The sequence below is a fragment of the Danio rerio genome, chromosome 15 (genome assembly GCF_049306965.1).
Source record: "Danio rerio strain Tuebingen ecotype United States chromosome 15, GRCz12tu, whole genome shotgun sequence".
In the NCBI taxonomy this organism is placed as follows: domain Eukaryota; kingdom Metazoa; phylum Chordata; class Actinopteri; order Cypriniformes; family Danionidae; genus Danio; species Danio rerio.
In genome coordinates, this window is record NC_133190.1 from 27,593,593 (window position 1) to 27,606,956 (window position 13,364).

The window sequence follows — 13,364 nt, forward strand, 5'->3', positions numbered from 1 at the left end:
AACAGACAGAGGGGAAGGGTCGGATAAGGACCTCGAGCCGGGAATCGAACGTGGCATGAGCACCATGGTGCTATATGTCGGCGCACTTAACCACTAGGCTATTGGTGCCAACGTTTATGCAGTGTTATTTGATAGTTAGCTGGCAAATTATTTATTATTAATTCTCATAATTCATGACACTTTAATATGGTTTATGGTGATTATCAAACTTTATTTAACTGAAATGTTAAACAGAGGTTCTGACTCTCTGTGGTCATTAAAAATCCCATGGGACTTCTCGTAAAGAGAAGGGGTGTAACCCCGGTGTCCTGGCCAAAGTCCCTCAATCGGCCCTTATGATCATGGCCTCCCAATCATCCCCATCGACTAAATTGGCTGTATCACTGTCTCTCCACTCCACCAATAGCTGGTGTGTGGTGAGCGCACAGGCATCGTTGTCCTGTGGCTGCCGTCACATCCTAGAAGATGCTGCACACTCATGGTAGTGTGAAGAGATAGTTGCCTACTGCTACAAGTATGTCTACATGTTTTTGTGACATATCAGAAAACAAATCAGTATTGACATAACATGGTGGTGAAATATGAGGACATTGCTGATGCCCTCTTTCTTAAAAGGCTTATAAATCACACAGAATAATTTTTTTTAAGAAAGTAAAACTGTACACAGTTTCCTGTGATGGTTCGATTTAGGGCGATAGAAGACAACAGTTTGTACAATATAAAAACAATGGAAACATATGTAATGTCCTCACATTTCACAAAAAACAAACGTGTGTGTGTGTATGTTCTCACTCAGTTCCCACTCATCTATGTACACTTGCATGAGACAAATAGAGAACCAACATCAGGTATAGGTAACCATACTTGACAATACTCACTTCACTTCATTTCAGAACTTTAAAGTTTATTATGAGCAGCTCATGATAATATTTTCAGTATCTCTGAGGAACAATACTCAACTAAAAATTAAAAGTTCTAAGATCTGCCATCTGAAAGAAAGTTAATGGACAAAAATTACTATTTTAATTTTACTGTTGCTACATAAAAACAATATCAATTCATTATTAATACATACACACTACCAGTCAAAAGTTTGGGGTCAGTTTTTTTTCTTTTCTTTCTTTCTTTCTTTTTTTTTTTTTTTTAAGAAAATTATACTGTTAATCAAAGCAGCATTTATTAAATGTAAAGTAAAAAGTTAAATTGTTAAATATTTATAACAATTTTAAATAACTGCTTTCTTATTGCATGTAGCTTCATATGAAATTATTACTCCAGCCATTATTGCTTTTATTACTATTACCATTAATAATAATAATAATAATAATAATAATAATAATAATATTAATAATAATAATAATAATAATTATAATTGGTGAGCAGGAGAAGCTTATTTTAAATCATTTAAAAATCATACTAACGCCAAACTTTTGACCGGTAGTGTACATTTATAAATACGATATACTGCAGATGCACTGTAAGTTTTTATTAAAATTATTATAATAATTATATAAAAATATGAATAAGACTACATTTACATGACTACACTAAATGCCCTGACAGTAAATTTTATGATGGTAAATTTAAAACTTTAGTGAGATTACTGATTTGTTTGATCATAAATATAATTTATTTTGTTATTGTTATTATTATTATTATTATTATTATTATTTTGAAATAAACACTCACTGTGTTCCAATTCGCATACTACCCATCTTAAATAGTATTTTAAAGTAACATTAGTATATCCCAAATCATAGTATGTTGGAAATGGTAGGCCAAAGGTTCCCAGGTGGTTTACTATTTCCAGAAAAAAGTCAGTGTAGAACCGTCCATACTGTAACCGCTAATACTGCCTAAAGTACATTGCACGTTGATGTGAATTCGTTTAGAGCTACAAATGTGGCTGAAAAATGTAAATAAACTACAAACATGGCGAACGCACAAGAACAACTGTCAAGTAGAAAGGCTACGGTAAGATGTTTGTATGACTGGTAATTAATATCTAGCCCACTGGAAAATATTGAAATAACGTTTTCTGTATTATACTTTATCTGCAACAACAAGACTGAACTAAGACGTGTTTGGACATTAACGTCAGAATGCAAAATTATCTAGAAACTTGAGGAGATTTCTCTGCATGAAAGACTCGTGAATGGCATATTAACCTTCTGCTGCTTCTCCAATAAGGTAATAAATTAAATATGACATGTGGATGATGTGTGGATGATTGACAGGGCTCAAAATTAAACAAACTTACGATCTGTTACTGAGGAAATAGTATGTCCCAAAGCTTGCATAGTCATCTGTTACACACTCAAGAGTATATGTTTTTCCTTCGCAAAAAAAGTACATACATTTAGGGCGTAGTATAAGTATGGGAATTGGGACGCAGCAGCTGTTTTTGAAAACAAAAGTGGACATGTAATTGCATGGCTGGTCAAATTTTAGATAAATGTTAGATTAAATTGTAATAAATTCAATTTTTTTTATAAAAAATAAATTAATTAAAGGCTATAGGTTTAGCAGGTGTATCATGACCCAGCTAAATTCTTTTGTTTGCTTCCTGAAAACAGGAATGGTATCGCCGCAAAAATGAACTGTCTGAGTGGGATGGCCTCACCCCGGGCCCGTCGTTCAAGGTGCAGCCTGAGAAGCGTTTAGCCAGCAGTCCCTCAAAATTGGTAGTCCTCTGAATAGCGAATAGCAAAAGCTTGACCTCAATCTCTCTGGCACGTGTTCTCATCAGCTTGGTCAGCTCAGTTCTAAAGAGAGAACGAAACACAGAAACGGGTTCAGGAGGAAAAGCCTAACATGACAAGTAGAACTAAAACTTCATGTTGATGCTTTTATAGGTCAGATGCCTGGTTTGGCTGTTAAAAGAAACCACAATGGATTAGTATTGAATTTGCAAGAAAAGATCAAGTTACAGTCAGTTTGAAAATTAGCTATATTGAAAAGGAAAAAACGACAGAATATGGTGATGTGGTGTATCCATTCTTACAAAAGCTTTCTCAAAAAGAAAGAGAGAAATATATTAGCTCAGATTTCAGCAGAGCTCAAACGTTCTTTCCAGGCATTGAGGGTTTTGTAATGACTCTCTGGAGTAGAATCAGAGTCAGACTATAGACAACACACATACACATAGCCTACTTCAGACTGTCAATAATACCACTTCTGAAAACCCAGACATGTAACCAAGTGCCTTTCCATCTAATCATTCATGTCAAACTGTGCACAGTTTTGTCTTTTGCCAAATCATGCCATAGTTGTGTGCTGTCTAATGTCTAGTCTGCTACGCCAACCACTAAATGCACTTCTACAGTAAATCCCCAGGTGTATTTTCACTGTGGACCAGTGGAGATAATGAGGATTTATTCTGGACTCACATCATCTCAAAATTACTGTAATTACAAGCCTGTTCAGTGCTGCTTATGTCTTCAACTGATCAGTTTTTGTGAAACACTAATGATGCCAAAATGGACACATGACGACTTTGTTATTTAAAACATCAAAATACAACACTAAATCCACTTTTCAAACTTTAAAACAAAGTAAAATTATAGAAAACATTGAATAATAATATTTAGAAATCAAACACATACACTAATGTTCAAATGGTTGCGATTTTTGTTTTTAGGAAGTCTCTTTAGATCACATTGGCAGTAAACAAGATTTAATTTCTTTATTTAGATGTGAGGATGTTTAAATATTTGTACTGGAAAACAAAAATGCTGAGGATTACATTTTTTTGCAGTGCATGCAACCTTTAATGTCATGATTGTAGGTTTTATGATATGTTTAAGACCTTTTAAGGCCAAGTGATCTAAATTGAATGAATAATCTGAAGTGAGCACAATACATCAGTGTCCTCCAAATGTAATAAGATTTATATAAAAAAAAACTAATAAATTAATTAGTCATATAATTAAACAATAAGCTTTTTTTTTTTTTTTTTTGCAGTGCATGCAACATTTTAAACTCTATTTGACATGTGCTCTATTTGAATTGGGACCTTAAAGTGAGAAAGGGCAAGTTATGAATTATTTGAGGGTTCTACATAATACAAATCTGGATATATACTGTATAAGCATATCTGGATAATAAGAATTCAGTTCATGTAATTGACATACTGTGAGCCTCAAACACAAGATTGTTTCCTCATTCTCATGTAAATCCAGTGAGTGTAATATCCCAAAGAAAGCACTAAGGGCTCCATCATAAACATGTTTGCCACGATGTTTTGCTATTTTCAGACCAATGCAACCTTAATTTTTCCATTTTCCGCCACGTCGTTTAAATAACAAATCCATTTGCACCACTTTGTGGACTCATGGGTGTTTCGGTCTAGAAAAGAAGTTTGTGTGAAGGCGCATTGCTATTTTGAGGAACTAAAATAGACTGTGCAATAGACCAGCTGAGAGCAGGTCTAAAGTCCAGCACAGAGCGCGTCAGTTGTGTGCCTTACTTACACAATGCCTACACAAAACACGCAGGATGTATAGCAATACACAAATGTCTTTAAAAATGAAAACGAATTTAAGAATTAAAATACTAGAAAACTTGTTAATTTTTTACGCAAATATAAATACCACTGCCTCCATGCCTTCTTCATCGCAAGGTTTTTTTTTTAGTTTATTCATGACAATTTGCTTTTAATGTTATTATTATTTGTGGTATTATTTATTATTTGCATGTTTATATTAGTTTAAAAAAAACAAGCTTAGATTTGTCCACCTGTCAGGTTTTGGACCATATGGGACACAGCATGTGTGTTTGAGTATAACACTTTGTTGTTATTTGTTCATTTATTTGTTTACTGGAAATTAGAACTGAATTTAGAAATAGTTTTGAAACAAATCTTTGAGTTAACAAAGTAAATTAAATATGTACGCTAATGGATGTCTGTGCGTACAACGCTGTTTCCCTATCCACGAAAGAGAGAAAGTGAAAGTAAAGGCCAATTGGAAGAGGCTCATTCTTTATCCTCGCACTGCAAATGATTTGTTTAACTGTTTTCTTGCTAGAAGCGTTCAGTTTTTACTCTTACAAAGTCAGCCATGTAAATAGCAAATGCACCATGGTGGGATGCAGCTGACTCTTAAAGGAAATGGGAGAGGAGACTCTGATTGGTTTATTCTCAAAACACACTCATAACTTGTTAAGAGAAAAAGCTCAACCCTGCAGATTTCCATTAGATTTTTTTAAGCTTACCTAGGATTGTATTAAACATACTATTTAAAAAAAAAGAAAAAGAAATAGGAAGAGTAAATGAGTTTCCTCTGAAGCAAGCTGCCACGCATCTCATCGATTTAAAGCTTGTCAGAATGCAAAACACTGTATACCAATCATTTGGCAAATGAATTATGACTATTTTGCACGTGATTATAGTACATCACGCTGTGTGTGTGAGTGTGTGTTTCTGGAGGGCTGCAGCCCTACACAGTTTAGTTCCAACCCTGGCCCAACACACATACCTGTAAGGTTCAAACAAGCCTGAAGGCTGCAATTAGTTTGATCAGGTGTGTAAATTAGAGTTGAAATTAAACTGTGCCCTCCAGGAACTGGCTTTGACACCTGGCTGTAAACCAACTACATCCCTGAACAGTGCAGTGGCTTATTTATATCCACAGAAAAGAAAGATATCCAAAGACGCTTTTTTAAGTTGTAAAGAAATCTGTTTTTGAAAGTATAAGTAAAGAAGATATATAAAAAAAAAAAAAAAAACATTTTACAGCAGTAATCACAATACTGTGAAACTGTGCTATTTTTATCCAAGGCTATCATACCATCAGAATCGTATATCTTATATTTACAACTTCTTCAAATATGGTCAAAACTGTGCTTTTTATTCTAGGGGTTATTCCTCTGGTTTAAATGAGCATATAAACCTGTAAACACCCTAAGAATATATTTATAAAAAATTAATGCACACCTGACCAGTGACATCAAAAAAAAATCCACAATTTAGAAGCTAATAAAGAAGTAGCAGCATAAAGTGAGGAATTGGAGCAGTACCTGGTGATGTGACAGAACTCAACAGCGATGCGTTCAGTCATGCACCACTCTTCAGGAAACATTCGTCCATATTTCTCCTCATAATCCACCAGTTGACGCTTGATCCATGCATATCGCCGGTCAATCTTGTCCAGCCATGCCACCTGTACTCAGGACAATCAGCAGAACTGTAAATGAGAAGGCACTTCACAGTATTATCAAATAAATAAAAGTCACACTCACATCTTGATTCTCTTGAAAAAGCACCATGTATTCTGAAAGGTGCTGCCGGATGAACTTTTTGATGATCTCTTGCTTAATCCGAGGATCCAGGACATTTGCCACCAAACAGGCATCTCTGAGAACAATGCTGGGACCTCCAGATTTCTGCAAACAACAAGTTAAATCTGTCACTGAAGTGATTCAGAGACTATAAGAGTTGATTATTTGTGATCCCAAAGCCGCATCCTTACCTTTGACCCCTGGGCAGGAAACGTCTCCTCAAAGTCAGCCAGTATCTGTGTACCAAGTTCACTCTGTGCAGCTTTTACTCTGAGGAGGGACAAAAACAATTGTCTTGCTCAAAAGCAATTCTGACAAATGAAAAGAAAATGAAATCGGAATCTGCAAAAATTTATATCGACAGGTCATACATTTTTCCCAAAAAAAATTTTGAAATCGGAACTGGGGAAGAAAATTGCAGCTATGTAATAAAATAATAAATAATTATCACAAAGCATTTTTAGTTTTGATTTTCAGCCAAGTGAATTTTCATTTCCTAGTACATTTACAATACATTATATAAACTTAAATACCACAGAAATTAAACTATATCCTAAAACTTAAAAGTAGAGAGTAAAAAAATTCAAGAGCTTTCTCCTTTTTTTGTATATATATATATATATATATATATATATATATATATATATATATATATATATATATATATATATATATATATATATATTATTTTTTTTTTTTAATCAAGTTTTTTAGATCTTTGTATCAGTATGCTAGTCCTAAGGATATACTCTACCTGACAAAAGTCGTCGCCTATTCAAGTTTTGGGATCAACAAATAATAACTTGAATTCTAGTTGATCATTTGGCATCAGAAGTGGCTTATACGGCAAATGCCTCTAGATTATGCTTATTTTACCAGAATAAAATATGATCATGCCTTGATTTTTAATGATTTAATTAGGACAGTAAGGTCTGACATTGATTAGACAAAGTCTTGTCACTTAACAGAAATATTGTACAGTACAGAATATAAAGTCGTGGAGCAGTGGGAAAATAATTATTGTGTATGACTTCTATGAGCTTGGAGGACTGCCTCCACACATCTCTACAATGACTCAAATAACTTAATAATAAAGTCATCTGGAACAGCAAAGAAAGCGCTCTTGCAGGACTCCCAGATTTCATCAAGATTCTTTAAATTCATCTTTAATGCCTCCTTTATCTTACCCCTGAAATACTCAATAATGTTATGTCTCATGACTGGGCTGGCCAATCCTGAAGCATCTTGACCTTCTTTGCTTTTTAGGAACTTTGACGTGGAGGATGAAGTATGATAAGAATCTCTATCATGCTGAGGAACGCTTACCCCAATACTGAATGTAACTCCAAACCATGGTTTTTCCATGGGTCCATGTGAGTTCCAATCGGTGTTCTGCAGTATTGTTAAATGATCAACTGAAAGTCAACTCATTATTTGTTGCTCTTACAACTGGGATCGCTGACAAGACGTTTGTTAGATGGTGTTCATAAGCTATTGTGTTAGAACATTTGCATAAAGAAGATATAAACATCCAAATATGGCAGTTTGTCTGTCACCTCTGCCTAAAACATTTTTTGACATCAACTCATACTTCAGTTTCTCATCAAATCTTCTGACCAAACAAATGCTGTCTAGTATCTGCGCACCCTGCCCCGCCTTCAAGATGCCAGTGCTATTTGCATCAATCTTAACCACTTTCACTGGCAGAGCTGTGAGAATCTTCTAATTAGCTGTTTCTTTTAAAGGGGAGAAGCTACTTTATGTCCAGCCCAGTCCTCATGTTATGTAATTATGTCAAACAAAGCACATTTCAAAGCTCTTTACGGGACCTTAAATATTAACTGACAATGGTAGATCGAAAAATGCACAGAAGTCATTTGACCAAGAAGTGCATTTAACATCATCTACTCCTTCGCTGTATTCATACAGTGAAAATATTTTAAATAATATAATCTAAGCTTCACCATTTCCCACAAACACATAAAAACAGGTCTAAGAAATGCTACAATTTTTAAAAAAATCTTTAAATTAAAAAACAAAATGATAAAAGTGACTACAAAAAAAAAACAAGAAAGGTTGAGATATGAATCCTTTGTTTGAATTTTTACTTGTAATTATAAGTTCAAGTACAATTTTCTTCCATTCAACCTATTGATTTTTGTGACAACATGACTTTACAACAACAAGTCCAAAATTTTGAATTGCTTAGTCATGATGCAGTCTCTGGTGTATCAGGCCAATGTCCCTTACTGCACTCCCTGAATTAGAACTCCTGGAGTGAAAAGAACTGGAACAGCAAAATAAATATCAGCTACTTGTATGAAAACAGATGTTAATCCAAATACTGTCGACCAATAAGGGCAAACTTTATGTTGGGTCTAAACCTCAGAAATTAGAGAGTTGCTTTGAATCAACCCCAATCCCATCAATAGGGTTTAAACGAAGCACAGTTTGATGATTAAAAACTGCTCTTTTTATTTCTGGATGAGCTGCTGGCACTAGAAGGATCGACACAAGTGCCATCCAAAATAAACATGCAAGACACTTAGAAGGGCGAAAGAGAGAGATGGAGACACATGCGCTTGCCAGTCAGACTGCAGTCTTCAACAGGGCACATGGCTGCCAATCTGCTCTCTCAGCATCTCAATGAAGACCCTGACACTATCTGAACCACTGCCTGATCAAGCATTAAATTACATTTAACAGTGTTATTAGATCACCATGTGTTTTTGATCAATTAAATGCTTAATACAATGAAAGATTGCTTAATAAAAATGTATTTAGTAAAAACTTAATGACCCCAAACTTTTGGTAGGTATTACATAGATTATATTTATTAGGTATTATATATACTATATATTTTCTATTATATTATACAGAATGCAAATGAAAAATATTTGTACAATTATTATATTATATCCCAAAAGTAGACAATGTATAAAGTTATTATTATTATTTTTTAAATACAGTAGAATTTAAATAATTATTTAGACATGACAACAAAATTATAAACAGAGTGAAAATTAATATTCATTTTGAGATTTGCTGAAGATTACATTTATCTAAATATGTTATATTATATTATTTACAACAGTTCTGTCTGGTTCTTGAATCTGATAGCCGTGTGATATTCTGCCAATAAACACTCACCCTTCACCTTTGTGTATTACTCCACCCACATTCGACAACAAGCAAAGGACATTCTACAGTTTGACAAAAATTCCTGTTTTTGGGCAAAATAATGTACTGTTAAGGCTTTTTTAGTCGAAAATGTTGATGCTTAGATTGCAACTATGCAGTTCATTTAAAAGGATAGTGCCTAGTTCAAAATATTTATTATTTCTGAGAGACGTTGGCCTGCCATACTGAGCAGACCAAAGACGGTTGAAGCTGTCTATCCACAAGATGGTGACAGGACCACATAATAAGCCCTTAGAAGATTAAAACAGTCTAATTTATAACTACAGCTGATCAAATCATTATTAAACAGGTAAGTGATATTTTGTATGTTGTAGTGCTGTAATTATACCATATAACTGTAGTGTATTGAGTGTGAGATGGGACTCGCATATCAGGAATGCGTGTTGTGTTGGCAGAAAAAAAGAAGAAATTCCCAAGCGTGATTAACAATTTTCCTTATCACAAACACAACATTAATCTGGTAGTGATTTTGCTGCTTTTTTTAGGGTTAATTGTTGTGATGTTCTGATTGCAACAGAGATATACTGTAGATTTTAATAGACTGTAATACTGTAATGAGATATCTGTAAAACTGTAATGTCAAGTTCAGCCGTATAATCTTAAACTGTGAGCAAAATCAGCTGTTTTGTCATCACTTTAGAGCTAGTATTGGAATGATTCTTTAGCGTAATATCTAAAGTAATGTTGGTGAATTAGCAATGGCTTCTGCTGTTCTGACGTCAGCTGCAGATGTGAATGAATGGCGGAAGAAAGTAGTTCCTAATACAAAAAAAAGTTTTTACACTCCCTGTGTTTGATTTTCTTTTTTATATACACGATTGTGCCGTGGAACTGTTGTATAAACGCAATGTCACACTTGTAGCAGTGCGACATGGCTGTATATCAGCGCCACCTCCCACCAGTGCTGATATACAGCCACATCGCACTGCTACTTGTGTAATATTGCTCATATATTAAATCATATTAATTTCAGCAAATACAAAAAAATGTCTAACCACGTAATATTTATAAAATATACAAATCAAGAGTGATTTTTTTAAATGGAACTAATATACAACAAATTAACAGTACTAAAATTAGCACTTGTTATGAGATTTCCCAAGATTTTTGATTTGGATGACCTAAACGTTGCATTAAACTGTATTTATTAAATTATTGATCTCATTAAGTGAATAAAATAAAAATTAAAACTTCTTTAATTAGTGACAGTCAGGCTTGGAAAGAAAGCATTTCAATTCCTCCATATTTGGCATGAATATTAATCACCACAAACATCCAATTAGACCACAAGCAATTTTCTCAAGAATTTTTTCCCTCTTCAAAATATGTGATAAGCTTGTGCAATTCAAAACAATTCCACTAAAATCAGTCCATCTGATCACCAAAAAGGGAGGGGGGGTAATATTATTTACATTATAAATTCCAAGGCACCCCCAACCTCCACCCTCATCAAATATAATCTCTTTTTTTAAACCACAAAAGAAACAGATGAGGGGAAAAAACAGCAGTCACGCAGCGGTCAGAAAGTGCTGATATACTTTGGCACACTTAAATGCTGTTTTAACAAAACACTGGACTCGCTTGATGTACAAATGCATGCTCAAGCAAACAAACTCTCATCACCACTCAAGGACGCCGTTTGACATTTGAGCTCCGTCTTACGAACCGAAGAGCAAAACTGGACTACAGGGCCACTGAAAATGAGCATGACTTTTCCAGAGAAACCTTCAGAACAATCAGGGGAATCGTTTTCCACATCAAACACACCCTTCCTTGCCATCTGCTTATGAAACAACAGCTTTATCCGAGTAGCCAACATAAACAAGCAATGGGAAGTCCAGAATTGCCAACGAAAGGCTCAGTCTGCAAACCAGCAGGGAACAAGTACTGAACCACCCAAAACCAGAGAGAACTCCTCTACTGGGACAGGCCTGAAACAAAGAGCTGCTTTCCGCTGGGGATAAAGGCCACAGTAGTGAAAAAAAAGGTAAATGAAGAGGCCCTCTAAAGCAGATTTCCTTCCTGTGCTGCATCTTCAGTAAACATAAACAGGATCCTCATCTTCTCAGTGCTGTGATTTATTCAAATAAACAGTGCATGAGTGTCTCTAATAATATACAGACACCTTGCCAATGGAATTCCCTTTGGTATTTGCTTTTTCACTCATCACAAACATACGCACTCAAGTGTGTGAGTACATACATACTGTCAAACCAAAAAGTTGTTTAAACACATTCAACATTTCACACAGTATGACATTTTATTCTACAGTTAAGAAATAATGACAAGAATTAACAGTTAAACTTAGTGTATCCGGAAAATATTTATAGCGCTTCTTTTTTGACATTTTTGATTGTTGCAGCCTTATTCCAAAATGGATTAAATTCATTTATTTCCTCAAAATTCTACACACGATACCCCAAAATGACAATGTGAAAAAAAGATTGTTTGAAATTGTTGCAAATTTTTAAAAAATAAAAACGCATTAAGTATTCACAGCCTTTGCTTTATACTTTGTTGATGGCAGAAATTACAGCCTCAAGTCTTTCTGAATATGATGGCACAAGCTTGGCACACCGGTCTTTGAGAATTTTTGCTCATTCCTCTGTGCAGTATCTCTCAAGCTCTATCAAGTTGATCGGGAAGAGACTGTGTACTGCCATTTTCAGATCTCTCTGGAGATGTTCAATAGGATTTAGATCTGTGCTCTGGCTGGGCCACTCAAGGGCATTCACTAAGTTGTTGTGAAGCTACTTTATTGATATTTTGGCGGTGTGCTTTTGGTCATTGCCCTGCTGTAAGATGAACTGTCGCCCCAGTCTGAGGTCAAGAGCACTCTGAAGCAGGTTTTCATTCAGGATGTCTCTGTACATGACTGCTTTCATTTTTCCCTCTATCCTGAATAGTCTTCCAGTTCCTGCTGCTGAAAATTATCTTCACAGCATGATGCTGCCACCACCGTGCTTCACTGTAGGGATGGCATTAGCCTGGTGATGAGCGGTGGCTGGTTTTCTCCAAATGTAATGCCTGACATTCACTCTAAAGAGTTCAATTTTAGTCTAATCAGACCAGAGAATTGTGTTTCTTATGGTCTGGGAGTCCTTCAGATGACTTTTAGCAAATTCCAGGAGGAAAGTGGCTCCCATCTGGCCACTCTTCCATACAGTACAGGCCTGATTGGTGGATTGCTGCACAGATGGTTGTCCTTCTGCAAGGTTCTACTCTCCAGAGAAGAATGCTGGAGCTCAGACAGAGTGATCATCGGGTTCATCACTCAGCTTAGATGGCCGGCCAGCTCTTGGAAGAGTCCTGGTAGCTCCAAACATCTTCCACTTACAGATGATGGAGGCCACTGTGCTAATTCGAACTTTCAGAGCAGCAGAAATTTTTCTGTAACCTTCCCCAGCCTTGTGCCTCAAGACAATCCTGTCTTGGAGGTCTACAGACAATTCCTTTGTCTTTATGCTTGGTTTGTGCTTTGACATAAACCGTCAACCCTGGGACCTTAAATAGACAGGTGTATGCTTTTTCAAATCAAGTCTGAATTGAATTTACCACAGGTAAACTCCAATTGAGCTGCTGAAATAACTCAAGAATGATCAGTGGAAACAGAATCTGAGCTCATTTTAGAGCTGCACGGCAAAGGTTGTGAATACTTACGTAAAAATCATGTGATTTTTCAGGTTTTTTATTTTTTGAAATTTGCAACAATTTTAAATCGTCTTTTTTCTCATTGTCATTATGGGGTATTGTGTGTAGAATTTTGAGGGAAAAAATGAATTTCATTCATTTTGGAATAAGGCTGTAACATAAAAAATGTGGAAAAGTGAAGCGCTATGAATACTTTTTGGATGCACTGTACATAAACTCATCTTGATAATGGT

General features: G+C 35.3%; 1 protein-coding gene across 2 annotated transcripts in view; it reads right to left on the reverse strand.

The window, feature by feature from the left end:
* The window catches only part of vps53 (VPS53 subunit of GARP complex), a 53,180-nt gene that overhangs the window by 21,228 nt on the left and 18,588 nt on the right, over positions 1-13,364 (reverse strand). For both annotated transcript variants that reach the window (XM_005157580.6, NM_001007458.2), the window contains 4 exon segments: positions 6,471-6,549; positions 6,241-6,384; positions 6,019-6,161; positions 2,624-2,765 (listed from right to left, as the gene is read on the reverse strand). In XM_005157580.6, coding sequence (XP_005157637.2) covers positions 2,624-2,765; positions 6,019-6,161; positions 6,241-6,384; positions 6,471-6,549 — 508 coding nt within the window.